At 40.7% G+C, this 21452-nt stretch overlaps 1 protein-coding gene across 4 annotated transcripts in view; it reads right to left on the bottom strand.

The window, feature by feature from the left end:
* Positions 1-21452, bottom strand: part of tspan4a (tetraspanin 4a) — a 180528-nt gene that overhangs the window by 54706 nt on the left and 104370 nt on the right. For all 4 annotated transcript variants that reach the window (XM_084945561.1, XM_084945641.1, XM_084945394.1 and 1 more), the window contains 2 exons: positions 18748-18939; positions 3578-3652 (listed from right to left, as the gene is read on the bottom strand). In XM_084945561.1, the coding sequence (XP_084801687.1) occupies positions 3578-3652; positions 18748-18939 (267 nt within the window). The remainder of the gene's footprint in view (positions 1-3577; positions 3653-18747; positions 18940-21452) is intronic.

The following is a 21452-nucleotide window of genomic DNA, read 5'->3' as shown; positions in this document are numbered from 1 at the left end:
ATTCCCTTTGACATTCTGAGCAACGCTGGGTCCACTGAAGTTAACCTCACAGGACCTTTTCATCATCCTTAGGAGCCAACAAAGTGAAACAAACGATGACCATTTCAGGTGCATGCAAGATGTGTGGGCTGTTGCAAGTAGCTTGCAGCTACATCACAGAGCTTTTTATCAGTGCTAAAGCAGGTGTAATAAAGCAGACCACTAAGCATGACCATCCCTGAGGAGTTCATCAAAATGCACCTACTGCTGCACTCGGTTTAAGTTATGGTAACTGGAGGGCTTTGCATACGGGAGGAATGACATTGTCTTGTACTCCCAGCAGCTTCCAGGATGTTATTATAGTGATGGAGGAGGTGTTTGTATGTCTGTACTCAATAACATTTCTGTTTGACATCATAACACAGTAAATTCTCCCCAAATAATAAACACCCCACAGTGTTTCTTTTGGGTGGGAAAAAATCTATATTATAACAAGACATTTCAGACTTTTACACTATGTTCTCCTACAACTAAAAAACCTACTACTTGTTTAGGTACAGCTAACTAAAACGAGTAATCACCCTCTTGCACTGTGACAACGGCTCGGCAGCCCTTAATTGGATAAGTGGATGGATGGATGTCAAATATCTTGAAACTGCTTAAAGCTGTCATGTTCCCCATGGATTTCCCATCCTTTGTTGTTGTTTCTAGTGTTATCTTATTCCCATTTCCTTGCTCGCTTGTCTCTGTCGTCATGATTAATGTTTGTCTTCACATTTCAGTGTCTTCATGTTTCTGTTACTTATTTTTCTTCTGGTCACATCATGGTTTTTTTTGATAAATTTTGGTTTTACTTCCCATTTTTGTTCCTTTCCCTCCACTGTGACCGTGACTTTCATCTGCAGCCGTCTGTAACGCCTTTGCACCTGTACATATCTAATTACCATCTGCTTGTGCTCTGTGTGTTGTCCTTGTATTTTATTTTTTTCCTTTTCTTATTGGACTTTGATTCTTCATTTGATGGCCAATAGCAGCTCATTTTATCAGCTGTGCCTAATCTGGATTCTGTATGTGGTCTTTCTAGACGCAGCACGTAACAAGAGTGTTTTTTATGATTTAATGTTCAGTCAACAATGAGACTAAAGCTAAAAGCAAAAGTAAAAGCAGTTAGCATGCTACCCTGTAGGAAAGTGCATTATGCTCTGAGCACCAAACATAAATCTATCATTTGCTTTATGCAGGTTTTTTACCAACAGCAGCAGTGAAGCAAATTCTGCATTAACTAACAGGTTTGTTTCCAAGTTAGAAGACATTTTTCAATCTGGAAACTGGAGCTGAACTTCCACCTGGAGCCATTTCAGGTTTGTTTTGACCATCTATGCTTGATTAAGAGTTAAAGTAATGGTTTGTGTCAAAACAGGCCCTTTTATAAAATGTCTAAAAGCTCGATTTTCTAGATTACCACAGAGCTGAGTTCCATCCAGCATTAAAGTGACATCACACGGATGAAAGAATAACTAGATCATAAAAACAGCTTACACAAAAATGACTTATGCGGTCGTTTCCTGAGGGGGACTTTGTAATATTCAAATTTTTTTGTAATCATTTTTCCATTAGGGTACAGTTTCTACTATATAAAGGTACAATAATACTCTTAGGTGTCCTGCGTCCGGCTGTTTAAAAAGCGAGAGAGTTCACCCTGTTAATGGCCACCCATTCTTTACTGTGAATGATTTCCCACAGTGCCCAAGCTCTGCAGAATCCCTAACATTTTTTTTAAAACTTTGTTCTGTCGTTAATCGCCTCCTGGGTAGACAAAACTGAATTATTTAGAGGTTGAATAATGGGGTACACTCAACATTAGGGAACACAGATACTAAGGTGAGGCGTGACACAAGACAACATTCATTAAAGGCTAAACAGAGTACCGCTGATTGGATGAAAGCCCAGAGGAACCTGCAAGTCCACAAGTATTCAGAGAATTAGAGTACCAGAGACAAACTGTGATGGAAATATGACACATTAAGCAATTCTATAATCGTGCCAGAATTATAGCAGCGAAGAGATAAAAGCCAGAACAAAGTACACGCAGGTCCAAGGTCTACGGCTGGAAACATCATCCGAATAAAAACACAAGGAAATATCAAAGTAGGTTGTTGTTTACCAAAATCTACAAAGAAATTACTACCAGGGTTGTCCTTGGCCTAAGTCTTTGGTGGTAGCGGTCTCTGTCCCAGCACATGAATAATGTAATGGAAGCAGTTGTGAAGTTTCCAGTAATTAATTACAAGGCTCTACAGTTTGCGTCCACTTCACTTGCCTGTTTCTCTGTTAAATACCTCTTGATGATTAAATGATTAATGATTTCAATCGATGAAATCAAAGGCATAAAAGAAAAATACGAGCATAATTTTCTCATGAAAATGGTCCAACTTCAGCTTGCTTGAGGCTTTTTCTTAATTTTACATTACAATGAAAAAATGCTTTTATTTCTTTTGTTTAGGAACTGCTCATAAGACGAACAGTCTCTGTGGCTTTCAATTATTGCTACGAGTAATGATAATTTATTGATTTAAAAAAAGCTGAATGAAATCAAGATTTTTATCACCAGTAATGAAATAAAAATACTTTGTTGCATGTTACACAAAATATTTAAAGGGGGAACCATTAAATTATAAAAAAGCAAATTGTTTTTATTGTTCACTGCAGTTTAATTTGCCCACTCATTTTTGTTCAATTTCTAATTGTAATTTTAGTTGTGATGACCAACATAAAGGAACTGCGATAAAAAGCGCTATATTTTAAAATATTTATCCATTGATTGCATTGACCCAGACTTACTCTGCAGTGTAATTCGCTGAGTAATCTCACTAATCTCATCAGGTCTGATTAAAACCCACTGTCAACATGACGTCTGTTATTCTCAGTTTGATGGATGTTTGTGGACAGAACGCAGAGAGTGTCGGTGCTTTCATCTGTGTCTTTACCATTAAACAAGGCATAAATCAAGCTGTTTTACTGATTGTTAAAATTTCATACCTATTTCAAAAGCCAGCCCTCAAGCCCATAATTAAGACTAGTATGTGAGGAATTTAACATATCCGTTCAATGCATTAGTAAAACCTCAGCTGAAAATGTGAAGGGATTACAAATTCATATTAGCAGAGGGATGGCTCATCACCTTATTTACTCTTGTCTGACTTGTTTATTTACAACGAAATTCCTCCAAAATAGATGAGCAGCGATGAAATATGATTTATTAACAAGGAAAGGAAACTGTGACACAGACATCTCTCCAAAGGCGCGTGTGCACCAGCCCGAGTGGCGTTTAAAAACCAACCAAGGCAGATCCATTGAGCCATTGTTTATGCAAAATGTCAGCTGACATACGCAGCACTGCTTGTATGTACTTCAAAACAACCTTGCTACTGAGCTGCATCATTTTGGATGCCAGCCCCACTTTGAAACATCGACAATCTCTCTGACATATGAAGGGCATGCAATGCATTGCAGAGTTTCTTCTACAGTCATTAATATCTTGCACAGGTGAGGAAAACCCATAAAATATAACATGAGGAGAGTAATAGTGGCAACTTACCTCATCCTGGTAGATGAAGAAAAGCATGATAGACAGAATTTCCAGGAAGAAGATGAGCAGGAGCAGGATAAAGAACTGTGGAGACACAAAGTGGAGAGTGAAGACAAATGAGTCATTGAACTCATCATTTATCAGTACAGTACAGAAGGAAAACAAAGGAGGATAATAGGAGTCTTTATGTGGAGACTAAATGAATTGGACAATAAAAAGAAGAGAAAACCAGCGTGTTTGAGAGAAAAGTAAGGAAAGAAAGAAATGAGCAGAGACTGTCGAGGAAAGAAGAGTCAGCCAAATAGGAGCGATTGAAGCCTTTATGTTTCTAACTGACAGGTCAAGAGTACAGAGAGAGGCAGAACGAGAAGGAGATGGGCTATCAGTGGCACAGCTTGGGAGAGGTGATATACAGTTTTCTTCTACTTTTAAATTTGTTAGAGGAGCCCCATTTTATTCCTCACCAGTCCCTGCCATCCTCTCCTCTCTATAGAGGCCAGGCGTAGCTGCTTGATGGGCGATACATCTTCTTCCTGCGGGTCCATTTGAGTGCTTAAAACAGTTACGAGCTCATCCATCACCTACTCTGCTAGGACATGGCTCTGTCTCTCACACATGGGAGTGAGTGTTTGAAACACCGAGGAGTGAAACATTTTGAGAGGCAACTGTACAATGATCCTGAAGGTCATAAAACTATCTCAATGAAACGGCACCACGATTATCGGCTGATCTCTGGGGACAAATACGTGTACACACATCAGCGTTATGCAGCAATTGAAGATTGAGACTGGTCGAGCTATTCTAGCTGGCAGGCTGGCTTAAAGGTTGCAGGCAGTCAGCTTCCCTGCCCACCGTTTTAAAAAGCTGACATACACTATATCGCGAAAAGTATCCACTCACCCATTCAAATCACTGAATTCAGGTGTTGCGATCACAGCTGTGGCCATAGATGTATAAAAATCGAGCACCTAGGCATGCAGACTGCTTCTGCATTTATGAAAGAATGGGTTGCTCTCGGGAGCTCAGTGAATTCTAGCGTGGCACCGTGAGTGATGAATCATGCTACTCTGTCTGACAATCCGAAAGATGAGTCTGGGTTTGGCAGTTGCCAGAAGAACCGTACTTGTCTGAGTGCATCGTGCCAAGTGGAGTTTGGTGGAAGGGGGGATTATGGTGTTGGGCTGTTTTTCAGGAGTTGAGCTCGGCTCCTTAGTTCCAGTGAAAAGAGCTCTTAAAGCTTCAGCATATTAAGACATTTTAGACAATTTCATGCTCAAAACTTTGTGGGAACAGTTTTGGGATGGCCTCATCAGTGCACAAAGCAAGGTCTATAAAGACACGGATGAGTGAGTTTGGTGTAGAAGAACTTCACTGGCCTGCACAGAGTCCTGACCTCAATCCTTTGGGATGAATTAGAGCAGAGATTGAGCACCAGGCCTTCTCAGTATCTGACCTAACAAATGCGCATCTGTAAGAAAATTCCCATAGACTCCTGAACCTTGTGGAAAGCCTTCCCAGACAAGTTGAAGCTATTATAGCTGCAAAGAGTGGGCTGACATCATCTTAAACCCTATGGATTGAGAATGGGATGCACGTCAAGCTCATATGCGTGCGATGACAGACGAGTTAATACTTTTGGAAATAGAGTGTATCACAACCACCTCTAAAGGAACTCGTTTTAAGGAGAGGCTGAGCGTGTGACTGCTGTGGTGACCTCAACTGCAACAATTTTAGAGCCTTATTTATGGGACAATTTAATGTTAATGGATTTTTTCCCTCATTCTTAAATCAAATTCACATTTTCTTGGAACTTTGTTTACATAAAGTCACTTTCTTTTTACTTTGCGACCTGAAATCATATTTGTCTGCGTATATTTGTTGACACCCTTAAACGAGCTGAATGAGCTGTCAGCTTTCATGTTGGTGATGCTCTCAGATGTGCCGTCAACTATATCTTGTTTTGATATTGAAGAAAGTGTAAAAATAATTTTCATGCAGGGTTTGGAGTTAAAGAGATTCTTTTATGGATATCTGTTTGCTTTATTTGATTCATGTAAGAGAGCTGACTGAGCCATGAGGGACAGAAACGAGCTTTTAAGTAAATTGTGACAAGCAGCAAGCAGAATTTGTTCTTTTTCTTTTCTTAAATAGGACACTTGAGAGGTTCGGGAAACAAGTTAAGAGCCGGCATTTGGAGTGTTAGTGCTGCTTCGTACCAACCCTTAGGTAAGCATTTTAACAATATCATTATGCACTGAACTGAGCATACGAACCTTAGCATGTAGCTCAAAGCACTGCAGCGCAGCATTACTTTACACTCTTGGCTGGGTTTTTTTCAACTCAGACAGAAACACTGAAAGAGCATCACAAAGGGTTAAAACACAGTACAAGTAAAGTTTTCATGGCTCCTGTGTCCTCTGTGTATTCCAGGTGTTTTCTTGACAGTGGATGTGAGTGTTGCTAGTTCACAGGACTGGCATCAAGTGGGCCCCTAAGGTCTTTTGGCAGCACCTGCATGAATGAATCACTAAGCGTGGAAGGGATGAAAGTCTCAGTGGCAACCCTGGAAGGTGATAGACCGACTAGGTATCAAACTGATGGCAGCATACAACCCACAGTGCGTTTGACTCACTTGTGCTCTTTTTCAAGAGGCGCTCTCAAATAACCATCTGAAATCAATTTCTATTGTTCTGTCAGCCTTCATTGTCTGAGCGATAATGCCCTGCCTTGTGTGAAATTCCAGTAAACACTAATGTTTTTTAGTAGCTAAAGAAGTAAAATAACATTCTTCGATGTGGATTCAAGAAATTCAATATTTTGGGATAATATGATTTTTTTTCTCTCATGAACTACAGTTTTGCAATAAAAAATATCAACAGACAGTTTACGTGTATAATTAACATACACTAATAAATAAAACAAACACACTCCAGCAAGACTATAAAAATAGCAAGGAACAAGTCTGATTTTCTGCTATTTTGACTTTTGCAATAGTTCTTGGTCTGTTTTGATCCTTGAAGGAAAATATTTTCCCCTATCGAGCGTTAAGTGAGTAGAGACTGAATAACTGTAGGCTAGAACTTCAAATTTACATTCGGTGCAATGGTCAAACTTTCAGCGCAGACTGATTTTGCCGCAGGCATTCTTCCCACTGTTATAACTGCATTTACCAATTCTTTGCCACAAGAAGCCAGACGGAGTCCAAATATGAACAGAAAACATTTGTTTATCCCAATAGCAACAGAATTCAGTCATTTTTAGACTTGTACAGAGACACATATACATGCTAACTGGTGTTAAGTAGCATCCATCCATCTTCTTTCGCTTATCCGGGGCCAAGTCGCGGGGGCAACAGCCTAAGCAGAGAAGCCCAGACCTCCGTCTTCCCAGCCACCTCCTCCAGCTTGTCCGGGGAAACACCAAGGCGTTCCCAGGCCAGCTGAGAGATATAATCTCTCCAGCGTGTCCTGGGTCTGCCCTGGTGGGACATGCCCATAAGGCATCCTCGTAAGGGTAAGTTAAGGTAAGGTTTATTTATTAAGCACTTTACGTAGACAGGCAGTCACAAAGCGCTGTACACAATGGTTAAAATAAAGAAAACATTAAGTAAACATTAAGTCAAGGATGGTTTGGGCATCCTTGTCAGATGCCCAAACCATCCTTGACTGGCTCCTTTCGATCTAGAGGAGCAGCAGCTCTAATCTGAGCCTCTCCCGCATGGCTAAACTTCTCACCCTATCTGTAGGGGAGAGGCCAGCCACCCTTCGGAGGAAGCTCAATTTTGCAGCATGTATCCGCAGTCTCGTTCTTTCAGTCACTACCCACAGCTCGTGACCATAGGTGAGGGTAAATTGAGAGCTTCCCTTTTACACTCAGCTCCCTCTTCACTATGATGGACCTGTACAGCGTCCACATCACTGCAGCTGCAGCACCAATCCGTCTGTCGATCTCCCGCTCCCTTCTCCCATCACTCGTGAACAAGACCCTGAGTTACTTAAACTCCTCCACTTGGGGCAGGAACTCATCCCCGACCCGGAGTGGGCACTCCACCCTTATCCAGCTGAGGACCATGGCCTCAGATTTGGAGGTGCTGATTCTCATTCCCACCGCTTCACACTCAGCTGCGAACCGTTCCAGTGCAAGCTGGAATGCTAAGTAGCATATGAGGGAAATTCTTCATTCACCAGGTTACTTGGTCTGTAATGTACACACACACAGCAAGGTATCTTATTTGTCAAATAATTGTATTAGTGCTCCTAGTGGCAACACCCCCAAATTATAAACCCACAATGCAATTCAATTGAGGGAGTTGTAAAAAATAATTATAGCAGTTTTAAACATGTCCATTTCTGCTGTATTACTGAATATTAAATGGAGGAGGTGTAGAAACTGACTTGCCAATCCCAAGGGGGCCACTGGAAGAACTGCAGTTTTCTGCACTTCTGCTCCAGCTTGATTATTTATTCCTGGAGGTCACAACTTGTTTACAGCTCCTGCTGCTGCTGCTGGAGCCGCTTTTCAGTTTTTACAAGTTTTTTAACATTTATTTTTTGAAAGTCCTGCATCGCAACCCTGATTTGGGAACACTGCATGTTTTAGTGAAGAAAAACGCAAAAATGCTATTTATATCCTTTCTTGAGTCTTTCAGTGTCTCTCCGTGTTCTTGGGTGTGTCTCGCAGTCTGTGATCGTGAAACCGGCACTCGCCAGCGCTCGCAAAACAAACAGACTCATCCCCTGTGGCTCTCTGCATATTTCTCCATCACTCTGCTCTTAATAGGAAGTTTTTAACTCTTCTCCTTTAGACCACAGGCAAAAACCACACTCAGTGGAATCGTTCCACCGCAGAATACTGCTTTCTGCTTTTCTAATATAATACAAGAAAGCTATTAAATAAGCTTGAGGAATTTCAAGCTGCTTTCAGTGGGCTACTATTATCAAAGGGCTGAAGAAATTAACTGTAAGTGATGAAAATCCATTCGTGAACTGCATAGAAATACTAATAATAACAAAAGCAATAACAGCGTGCCAGTTACATCGAGTGCAGAAGTATCAAGCAGTTGCTATCTTGATGACATACAATTCATTTAATAGGACAGAGGCAACTTCCCAGTACTTAACTTTCATAGCAAAATGTCTTTTTCTGTGTAAAAGTGTTGTTTTAATTCAGACGTAAAATAGGAACTTTTTTTTTTTCCAATTTGCTCTGCAAGGATGTTGTCTAAGAACACTCAAATGTTACATGCAGCAGGCAGTGGAGATACATTTTTAGATCCTCATGTTTTATAATTGTGCCGTAGTAGCTTGAGCTCAGACGTGTAATGATGTATGTGCAAATGACGTGGAAGCAACACATCACCACCAAACCTTAAAACTGAAGTGGGGTTGTTTTGTTCTGTCTGTGCACTCGCAGCCTCGCAGTAATAAATTATTAGAAACAAAGACTTGGATCCCATTACCGAAGCAGACTCAATATGTTTCCCCTGAAATGTCATTATTCAAACTGAAATAGGTTATTCTGTTTACAGCAGTGGCTTCCAGCCACATAAGTACAGAAAAAAAAGATTTATAGAAGATCAAAGTAAAAGAAAGCAAAATGAGGCTTTTATGGAGTGAAAACATTACAGCTTACAAATTTGTCGTCAAACGAGGCTGATTTTTAAATAGTTACTCTGATTCTTTGCTTAAGTAAATAAGTCAGTGCATGAGTAGCACTGTAGCCAGTTGAAGAGGATCTACTGTTAACACACACAGAGACATGAAATCTTATAAGCAGCCCTGTGCATTCGCTGCTTTTGTAAGGGGTCACAAAGTGGGATGTCATATAAAATTTACCCATAGGAGTTACAACAATGGAGCTTAAATGGAGGAGGAGTAAGACATTTATAATCGATAAGCACAAGTACCTCTATAAGCAAGATAAAAGTCAAATGGCTTTATTCCAGTTGTGGCAGGCTGGTGTCCTGCAGGTTTTGCTTCCATTACAGTTTTTCGTTCCATGCGAGCTAATGAGCCACAGCTGGCTTGTATCTAGCTGATGCCTTCAGGGAGCAGCAAAAAACTGCAGGACACCAACTCTGGGTAACAAGAATAGATGTCTTTTTTTTTTTTAAGAAAAAAGTGTTGTATTTAAGTAGAGTATTTAAAAGCACGTGTTGTAATTACTCACTTGAGATCTGGGATTTATTTTTCTCTTCATTTAGGTAAGCTCTAATATAGCTGAAGAACAGTAGCTTTTATTGGTCTATAAAGACTAAAAGTGAATCGAACACATTATGAAAATTTATGTAATGGACTCCAGAGTGTTCCTTGCATACAGGGAGTGCAGAATTATTAGGCAAGTTGTATTTTTGAGGAATAATTTTATTATTGAACAACAACCATGTTCTCAATGAACCCAAAAAACTCATTAATATCAAAGCTGAATGTTTTTGGAAGTAGTTTTTAGTTTGTTTTTAGTTTTAGCTATTTTAGGGGGACATCTGTGTGTGCAGGTGACTATTACTGTGCATAATTATTAGGCAACTTAACAAAAAACAAATATATACCCATGTCAATTATTTATTTTTACCAGTGAAACCAATATAACATCTCCACATTCACAAATATACATTTCTGACATTCAAAAACAAAACAAAAACAAATCAGCGACCAATATAGCCACCTTTCTTTGCAAGGACACTCAAAAGCCTGCCATCCATGGATTCTGTCAGTGTTTTGATCTGTTCACCATCAACATTGCGTGCAGCAGCAACCACAGCCTCCCAGACACTGTTCAGAGAGGTGTACTGTTTTCCCTCCTTGTAAATCTCACATTTGATGATGGACCACAGGTTCTCAATGGGGTTCAGATCAGGTGAACAAGGAGGCCATGTCATTAGTTTTTCTTCTTTTATACCCTTTCTTGCCAGCCACGCTGTGGAGTACTTGGACGCGTGTGATGGAGCATTGTCCTGCATGAAAATCATGTTTTTCTTGAAGGATGCAGACTTCTTCCTGTACCACTGCTTGAAGAAGGTGTCTTCCAGAAACTGGCAGTAGGACTGGGAGTTGAGCTTGACTCCATCCTCAACCCGAAAAGGCCCCACAAGCTCATCTTTGATGATACCAGCCCAAACCAGTACTCCACCTCCACCTTGCTGGCCTCTGAGTCGGACTGGAGCTCTCTGCCCTTTACCAATCCAGCCACGGGCCCATCCATCTGGCCCATCAAGACTCACTCTCATTTCATCAGTCCATAAAACCTTAGAAAAATCAGTCTTGAGATATTTCTTGGCCCAGTTTTGACCTTTCAGCTTGTGTGTCTTGTTCAGTGGTGGTCGTCTTTCAGCCTTTCTTACCTTGGCCATGTCTCTGAGTATTGCACACCTTGTGTTTTTGGGCACTCCAGTGATGTTGCAGCTCTGAAATATGGCCAAACTGGTGGCAAGTGGCATCTTGGCAGCTGCACGCTTGACTTTTCTCAGTTCATGGGCAGTTATTTTGCGCCTTGGTTTTTCCACACGCTTCTTGCGACCCTGTTGACTATTTTGAATGAAACGCTTGATTGTTCGATGATCACGCTTCAGAAGCTTTGCAATTTTGAGACTGCTGCATCCCTCTGCAAGATATCTCACTATTTTTGACTTTTCTGAGCCTGTCAAGTCCTTCTTTTGACCCATTTTGCCAAAGGAAAGGAATTTGCCTAATAATTATGCACACCTGATATAGGGTGTTGATGTCATTAGACCACACCCCTTCTCATTACAGAGATGCACATCACCTAATATGCTTAATTGGTAGTAGGCTTTCGAGCCTATACAGCTTGGAGTAAGACAACATGCATGAAGAGGATGATGTGGACAAAATACTCATTTGCCTAATAATTCTGCACTCCCTGTATATGCTCGTGTTATTTACATCATGACTTGTTTGGGTAGCACTGCTGATATGGCTCTGCAGCACTGAGTGGCGCCTTAGGATGAGCTGTTCTCAAAGTCTAGGCATGGCGATCAATGCATGCTGTGATTTCCTTGCAGTATGAAAGCGTCAGTAGCTCTTTGTGTCTTGACAGACCAGCAAGACTGGTGAAGCAGTCACGTCAGCCACACAGTCCATGAGAGCCTCCAAAATCAATATCTGAGCCCTTTAGGCCTTTAGTGTACATGGAGGGAAGCGTTTGAGGTGATAGCCTTGTTGTTTTCATGCGGTGGGTCTAAAATTTTTACAGTTTCTATCCCTCAGACCCATGTGAGGCTGTTCAGTGCAAACAGCCTGCTTCCACTTTCATGCAGTGATCTCACCTTTCTTGATTATCTGTCGGAAGAACCGCCACATTTCTTTAGTGCCCTTTGACTCAAAATATATTGACTTTAGAAACTGACTGGTTTGAAATATGGCTTTAATTACCCATTTCCTTGTTGAAAATGGAAGCGTCCCCAAATGGCTCATATTTTCAAATTAAATGGACAGGGTATTGGATTTGTGTGCAAATCTGTTTTAATGACCAGAGTTCACATGGAACTCCAGCTAAAAACACCTTTCTTATCAATAAGTACATTTGTCTATCTGTAACATGTTTTTGTGACTTAGACGCAACAATTACACAGAAAAATTAATCATAAATTACTGCTCATCTTAATTCCTGTTTGTGATTGGTGCAAGGAAATGTGATATTCCTATTTCCACAAAAGACATGTTTATTCCTGGTATCACTTATAAAGGTCAGTGTTATAAAACATATTTTATTTGCTCATAAGCTGGAGGGCAATGCTCCATTTTTGCACTATGTCAGTAGAGTCAGAGGAACATGAACAACAATCTGACTTGTAAGTGTTCAAACTTTGTCCAACGCTTCCCTCTGCTAATGTATGCTAAGTACTAATCTTGTGCAGCAATCTCACTTGATAAACAAGTTTAATTAGCTTGTTTTGCTATATTACTTAGCAGCTCTTCACCAAATCAAAACAGCTTACAATAGGGCGAATGGATTGTATTTACTTCTCTGAAGTATTTTTATTTGATGTAACAGCAAATGGTGGCACAGACACCACAGACAGTAAGTTAACACAATGGTGGGTCATGCAGGGAGATTTCTTGTTATTTCACAACAACCTCCAATCCAACAGCTCCATTTTTTGAATGGCCACTTGTAGCTGGTTCCAATAGTGAATGAAGATGTTTATAGCCTGGTAGAAATAGACTTTATAGCTACACTGACCAGCCACTTTACTAGTGATATCTTGCTAGTATCCGGTTGGACCCGCTTTGGCTCTCAGAACCTTTTTAATTCTTTGTTACAAATTCAACAAGGTGCTGAAAACCTTTCTCTGAGATAGTGGTCCATATTGAGTTGATAACATCACACAGTTACTCCAGATGTTTGGGCTGCATGTCCATGATAGAGATCTATTATTCCACCACAACCCAAAGGTGTTCTGCTGGACTGAGATCTGGTGACTGTGGAGGCCATCTCAGTACAGTGAACTCATTGACATGTTAAAGAAACCTGTTTGAGATGATTTGAGCTTTGTGACATGGCACATTATCCTGCTGGAAGTGACCATCAGAAGATGGATACACAATGCACAATTGTTACAAAATCATACAAAATGTGCCAAGACAATATCAGTCACACTAGTACACCACCAGCACCAGCCTGAACTGCACCATTCAAATGTTACAGCAGAAATTAAGACTAAACAGACCAGGTGATGTGTTTCCAGTCTTGTACTGTCCAGTTTTGATGAGTCCATGTGAACTGTACTTTCAGTTTATGTACTTAGCTAACGGGAATGGCACCATCTATTTGAAGGTTCAACATGTTTAAAAGTGCTTTTCTGGGAGTTGTTTTCTAAGTCACAGCTGGCTTTCTATCTGCTGGAAGCAGTGTGGCACCACCAACAATGCCATGTTCAAAGTCACCTAAATCACATTTGTGCCCCATTCTTATGCTGAATTTGAACTCCAGCAGATCGTCTTGATCACGACTTACTGCCATGTGATTGGCTTGTGATATATTTGCATTAGCAAGCATTTGCACAGAAGTACCTAACGAAGCGCGGCTCACAAAAACTGTACAGGAATATAATAAATCCACAGCAGACCCAACCATTTGTTCATGCTTTTCAGCATACACTTTCTTTATTCACAGTTGTCGTACTTTACACGGTTGACTGCAGCTTTTCAGCTCGCAGCCGAACACACACCAACAACAACAATCAGTCAGGACCCTGCACTGGCTTTAATGCTGGTGCGACGTGATCGCTGATGCCACTCAGGTGTGTCCGCCTCGCTGCAGCCACGCCACAGACCATGCTCCGCCACAAGGAGGTTATTTCCTTAGAGAGTGTCTGCCTGACTTGTACTAAAGCTTGAATTCATGCATTATCTCACAAGTGGCTGCTGACAGTCTCCTAGGCCTCATATTAGGGCATTTCGGTCACTGTACCTATTAACTGTGTTTGGTGTAATTATCTAATACATGTAAATAATGATGCTGACACAACATTAAAGTATTCTTGCTTCAGTTTGGATGAATGCAACTCATGTAATCAATAAAATGAGGATGATTGCATTGTGGGATTGCTACCAGAAATCTTTCCACACAGTAGCAAAGAAATGGATCGATATTTACTGTCAGAATACCGATATAGCGGTGGACAGCAAACAGAGTCCACCATCTAGGGAATAAGAACTGATTTTAGACATGAAGCTAAAGTTTTTCTTGACTTGGTGTAGTGACTTTCTGAGGTCTTTCCTGGTTGCTTGGCAACATATCTGTGATGACAGATCTCCAGTAACCTTTTCTTTGTATTGAGAGGCAACCATTACACTAATCACACTGAAGTGGCGAGTTTAGTCAGAGTTTGCACATCATCTGCATCTAAACTAGGGTTAGATATTTCATCAGCTTACTACCCAAACTTTAAACCTAAGCTTTACCTCAGTGCGCAAACCTTGATATTTCACAAGTTTTTAGATTCATTCTAAATCTCAAACAGTAACCTCATGCTTTCTGTGTGGGTAAAAATATTTTTTAACAAAATCGTATTAGTATTAGTTTAAAGCTGAATTAAAAAAGATTTAATTAGGAGCATTGCAGACTGTTTTTTTGAGTTTCCTTAATAAATTTACTCTAGTTAATTGAAGTAACTTTATCCAAAGCATTGTTAAACATGAACACTGGAGGGCACATTAGGAAAAAAATGGTTATGTACTAAAAAAATATCAGGATGTAGTTTTACATTTATATGAAAAACAAAGATATCACTCTTGCCTGAACTAAGGAACAATAAAAGCCTTGTGTTTTTTGGAAATTATAACTGATGTTTGGTGATACAAATTAAAAAATGTTTGCAGAAAGCAATGATGTTTATTCCAGCACAGAGTGCAAAAGTAATTCCTCAAATATCTCACAGCAACACTGCAGTGCTCTAGGTCTCTCATCAGCGATCAATATGCTAATTAGCTCTAAAATTTGAAGCGAGATGAATCTTTTCTAATCTCCGTGAAGAACGTGCTGTTCTGTCACTCATTGATGAAGGCTTATAATTTGCCTAGCCTCGTTTTATTGACACGGAGCAGGGATCGGTCTGGTCACTGTCGGGAAAATGTCATGGATCACGTTAATGATCGACACTAAGACTCATTCCCACAGAGCTCATAATTGCTTTCTCCTGCTGGGCAATTTTCCTAATGATTAATTCTATTTTTTACCCACATTATTCTTCCAGATAATTCTGTGAAATGCCTGATGTGTTTGTCTGTTTTGTTTGTCAATATTTATCAGTCCTTCAAGCATCTGGGTTTCGCACCTTAGTGGGATACCTGTTCACTGAATTGTAGTTTAAGTTAAAGTTTGTTTATATCATAAACGTGGTTGATATTTGATGATTTCATTGGCATGATAGCACATTTGCATGTAGCTCTCTTCTAAAGCAAAATCACATAAATCAAGTGTCAGAAGCCCCAATTGTAAACTCACACTTGGTTAAAATGCATCATGGCACTCAGCTTTTAAAAGAATTATGTTTTATATCTGTATAAGTGATGGTAGATTATAATATTGATCAGGCTGAAAGTTTGGTGGAAACACTCCTTAATTGTAGTTAATATTTGGATATCTGAAGTGTGCTTTGAAACTGTTGACATAGCCACAGGGAGTTTTTAGTTTTTATCGATTTGAATGCAGGAGAGTGGGCTAATCTGCCATCTAGTACTAATATAATTTTCTAAAATAACTACTACATGAAAAGCCAATTACAGTTTGAAGCACATGAAACCACTGAAGGAATAAAAATCATTTCAACTTCCCGAAAAAAACATTCCACTTTGCATAGTATCCTGTCACTGACAAAGTGATAAATGATATTGTTTTCTTGTTTTAATATATGATGTGTAACTCTTTCTGTGATTACAACAGTGCCCCAACAATATCCACAGAGCTTGTTTTATTGGGATTAGCAAGGCTACTAAAAGTATTTCTAGGCATTAAACTGAAAAAGGAGCGACTACTGTATGTTAATAGGATCCCTGACAATAAGTCTAGGCCCCCATATGGCCCATAAGCTAAAGCTGAGATTTTTCTTTTCCTGCAAGTTCAGGGAAAACCAGGAGCTCCTTGTTAACAGTATAAATTTCATTCACGTTATTAAATTGTTTATTACTGTTATATTACGTGGTTCTGTTCATTTTTGCTGAGTTTTAAAAAAACTTTTCTGTATGTAAACTATCAATGTGTCCATAGACAGAACATTCAACCTGCAGCATGTTAGCAATGTCACAGTGACCACAGATACTGAATGTTTGCTCCAAGTGTGTCTCTGCCTGGTGGTCAGATCCCCGGCTGCTGAGGCTGTTGGGACATGGAACGCCATCTTTCTGTTGAGGAATGAGCCTAAGTTGGTGTGTGAGGCTGAGAAATATCAACTAAAGATAGTCGGGCTCACCTCAACACACAGCTTGAGCTCTGCAACTAGGGTCCAGGAAATGGGCCAGACTCTGTCCCACTCTGGAGCTGCCCTTAGTGAGAGCCAGCAGACAGGGATGGGTATTCCTTTATTCCCTGTCTCATAACCTGTACGTTAGGGTTTCAAGAGGTTTTTTTTACCTGCCCTTTGGCTCAGGGGGTGGTTCCTGACATTTATCTGCACTTATTCACCAAATAACTGTTCAGAGCACCCAGCCTTCTTGGAGTTGCTGGGTGAGGTGCTGTAGGATGCCCCACCTCATGACTCCATTGTCCTAATGAGATCATTTAATGCTCACATGGGCAATAAAAGTGAAACCTGGAAAGGCGTGACAGGGAGGAGCAGCCTGCCTGATCTGAAACTGAGTGCTGTTCTGGTATTGGACTTGTGTGCTAATCACAGCTTGTCCATAACAAATACTATGTTTAAGCATAAGGGTGTTCATAAGTGCATGTTACACCAGGACAACCTTGGTCACAGGTCTGATTTTGTGATTGTATCCTGAAGTCTTTGGCCATATGTCCTGGACACTTGGATGAAGAGCTGAGCTGTCAACTCATCACTACTTAGATGTGAGTTGAATCAGTTGGCAAGAGTGAATGTTGGGGATGTTGGACAGATCGAATAGTCAAATGTATATTTAGGGTGCACAGAGATCTGGCTGCAAATAGGTGCCTGTCATGTTGCGGTAATCCCCGAACCAAATGGTGAAGCCATAAAGCTGAAGAAGCAGACTTATCGGTGTAGGCTAACTTGTGGGACAGATACTGCCAGACCAAGTGTGACTCAGGCGGTAGCTGAAGCAAAAACACAGGTCTGGAGGAGTTCGATGAGGCAATGAAACAAAGTGATTTTGGTAAATATTCACTTGATTCTGGAGTGGAAAGCTATACTATACTCACACAGTGTACAGTAAAAGTAGGAGGATTGCCACTGACTTCAACTGAGGATATAGCTGAGCAGTGGAAAGAATACTCTAAGGATCTCCTCAATCCTTCTGACACACCTTCTGTAGAGAAGGCAGAGTCTGGGGACAAGAGGATGACTGGCCCCTCACTAGTTGTTACTGATGTAGTTACGTTTGACTTGAGGGCCATCAGAGGCCAGGAGAGAGAAGAGAAAGCTAGCACGGCCAGCGATGAGACAGAGGCTAACTATTATAGCTGTACAGTAACATGACTGGGTACTGGATTGACTTTGCTAGCAGCAAGAACTTGCAGACAACAGGAGTGATTGTAGAGCTGATGTGATGCAGCTCCTGCTCCTGTGATTAGACAGTAATCAGGACACAACTAAGAACAAACAAAATGACAAAGACACAACTGCATGAAGTCAGAGTCTGAAATGCAGAAAAGCGGAAGAGATTTGAGATTTAAAGCACATGTAACAGAAGCTGTTTAGCTTGCAGAAGGCAGGCAAGAAAATGATTGGGCTAGAGCGATGACGACAAAATTAAGTTTGACAGGCTGGAAAAACGGAAGTGAAGTAAGGAATACACTAACAGCCTGGACGGGAATTCAGGCAGAGGAGTGAATGCAGATCTTCTTTATTGAGCTTCATAAGCTTTATTTTGTGGTCTAAAGACCCAGAAAAACCCTTTATTGTGTAAATCAGTCTATTGTAGCTATGAAGCCTTCCCGTCTGTCAAGCTAACGTTAGCATTAAAACAGCATCACTGTCATCACTATTGTTAACAGTTGCTGTTAGATATTTGCAGAGATATTCCCCTTAAAAACAAGACTTTAAACCCCAAAGCATACTCTGATTGTTGTGCTCCAAGTGCTCTTTGCCTACCTCAGATATAAAATGAATGTGTGGTGAATTTGCTCACCAAAGCAAAACTAGGCAACAGTGGTTCACAGCACTAAAAGCATTTTTATGAAATGGTTACCTGTCAAATAACCACAACATCATATCAAAGTGTCCCAAAACTGAAAATCATGCTGTCTAAAAATGCAGCATGATTTTTTTAGACCTGCTGCTTTATGAAAACTTCCTTATTATAGTTGTCATGACAATAATAACCCTAAAGGCCCTCTTGCAGTCGGATCAAACAGAAGCACATAAAACTGTACTTATGTTATGCACGCGCACGCGCACGCACACGCACACTAGACAATTCAAAACAACGTGAGCAGTGCTGCTCTGTAAAAACTGTAATCTGAAAATATGACATCATCACAACTTTGTGTTTAAAGTCAGCAGGTGAATCCAAAACCATTCTGCTTACTGTCAGCAGCAGAGGACGGCTCTCTTTGACAGCTCCCACACAGCCGAGGCAGCCAATCACCATGATGATCGTCCCCACTGCGATGAGCAGGTTGGCTGCAGACAGGGAGGGAAGGGATGATGACAGGGTGGCGAAGTTCCCTTGGGTCACTGAGAGCCAGACCCCGACGCCCAGGATGCCACATCCTCCCAACTGCAGTGGAAACACAAATAGATGTAAAGCTATCAGTGTGCTGGCAGTACAGGCAAACATGATAAAGTCTAAAGTATTTACAGATATGTTGTTATTTTCCACTTAGTTTTTTTTTTCTCAAAAGAATAAATTAAAAACTGGTTGGAGCGTGCAGATTAACGAGGGAAAACCAGACAGCGAGGAGCTGAACAAGTCTGAGGAATGTCTGACAAAATCACAACATACAAGTTAAAGGCTGTGCTGTGATTTCAGCTATGCTCACATGTAAAATGATTACTCACAGAGAAAATTAGGAGTGACAATACACCTTTTTCATTTTTTTTCTCATACAGTGCATAGCCTCTGCAAGGGAAAAGTCCGCAAACACACAGCACATGTACATCCAGCTCATCCACAGATGCTTCTCGCTGAGCAGGGAAGACAGAGAGAGAGAGACACCTGCAGGGTGACAGCAAGTCCTCACACCAAAGGGGCAGTGCTGGCAGCCATTTAACCAAAAAGTAACTAGATTTGAGCTTATGCATTCCTTTTTAGTAATTTAAGGGATATAAAAGTTGTTGCTAAATCTAAAAAACTGGCAAAAGGGAACTTAAGTGTGATGAGGACTTGCTCTGAGTGAGCGACTGAGATCATTTATATTCCCATGCTGAAAAGTTAATTCATGAATTACACATTTAGGCACAAATTTATGTTCACCAGGGTATAATTGTACATACAACACAATAGTGTCTATACTATTTGATAAAAGAGTAGTTCACCATCGTGTGATGGATATTTGTGGCTAGACAGTGGTGTTCTGATTTAAACCTTTGGGGCAGAAAATACTTCCCCTCCTAGTAACATGTCCAAAGTAAACATACAAGGAGACTCTCTGTTCCTGTTTTTTTTCCGTTGTTGTTTTCTCTGTGGGAGAGAAATGTCAGAGAACTTCTGTTAGCAGAGATATGATGAAATGCACCCAGGTGTACGTGGCGTGGTCAATATTAGAGCAAGACACACTGTGATTGCAACATGTTCTGTTAATCTTTGATATATTTATTGAAAACCTTTTTGGTTTTGTAAGACATCTGTACGGTGGCCCCTAGAGACAAAGCACCTACAAACTCCAAAACACATGCAAATTCCAAAACACAACGGAAGTGCTCCAGGACGCTAGGGGCAGTGTTGAGCTTTTTTTTACCTAGTAACTACACAAGCCAGGAAGTACCAATGACCGGATTTTGGGCTGTATCCCAGGGTCAGGGTCTGCAGCCTTAAAGGCCGCATTTTAAGGCCGATTACGTCACAGCGAAGGCTGTCCCAATTCAAAGGCTGCTGGAAATGCGGCCCTCAAATGCGTCTGTAATTTCCCTGAATTTTAAGGATGGGTCGGTGTAGCCTTCATGGCCCAACATATCCCAGATTTCATAGCGGGCGGTGGTGTGGATAATTTTGCCGAAAAAAAACGGCGGAAGCGGAGCCGCCGAAGAATAAACTTTCAGAAGTAAGTACTGAATATTATGTCACTTATTTATGCGCAAATGTTTTTATAATGAAGAACATTAAAACATTACTGTTGGCCACATGTCGGGAAAGTTATGTGACATTAGCGATGTTTGCACTAACTTGGTTTTAAAGCCTTTACTTCAAAATATACGCCGTTCAATAGTTGACTTTAATCTTACAGAGAATGTGATGATTTTATGGATAATTAAAGTCAGTCATATATCCACAAACACAACAAGCTGAAAGTCAGTGATGCTGCTCGGTTTGCAGTCCTGAATATCACAGCACAAGCAGGATCCACTGCACTGTTAATGTTAGCTATGTTATATTGATGCCTCTGTTCGGTGGTGTCGAGCCAAACGGACTTTAACGTGTGTTTGAACGAGCTGACAGTTCACTCCTTAAGCTGAAAGAAAGATGCTTTAATCACAGGAGTCACACATGTGTCCACTGTACCATCTGGGAACTCTTCTTGTTTCGTAATAACACAATCCTCCTTCTCTTGTGCTGTTTTGTAGCAGTGTATACACCTGAGACTGTCACCTGTCTGTCTGTCCTGCACTCTCTCTCTTTTTCTTTCTCTCTGATTGTGTAATAAAAGTATGAACATGTATTTATAAGTTACACTTGTGTTTGAATCCTGCAGCTTATCACACATTTGATTTCCATGTGTGACAACTGCAAGTGTCCAGAGTGAGGACAGACTGAGGGACCCACTGCTGCACATCATCTGTGAGGCTTTGCACCCCTGATGATCCACCAGGACAAACTCAGCAGTGTGTGAGGAGCAGCTGACAGATGGAGAGAATAGACAGACTGTTCCCTGTTTGTGAAGGACTGCTAGAAAAGTTTAGAATCACTAATTATCTGTCCTGAATCAGTCTTATTAGGTAATGTTCAAATAATTTTATCCTCCCAGTGTTTTCAGTGTGGGAGAAAGTACTCAGGGCCTTCAAGTTACACACTATGAAAGGCAGTAACAAGTTTAATATTCAGAAACCTAAAGTATGTATCAGCAGCAGAATGGA

This window comes from Perissodus microlepis, chromosome 1 (assembly GCF_051167445.1).
Source record: "Perissodus microlepis isolate ML-2025 ecotype Zambia chromosome 1, ASM5116744v1, whole genome shotgun sequence".
In the NCBI taxonomy this organism is placed as follows: domain Eukaryota; kingdom Metazoa; phylum Chordata; class Actinopteri; order Cichliformes; family Cichlidae; genus Perissodus; species Perissodus microlepis.
This window is presented reverse-complemented; position numbering and strand designations above follow the sequence as displayed.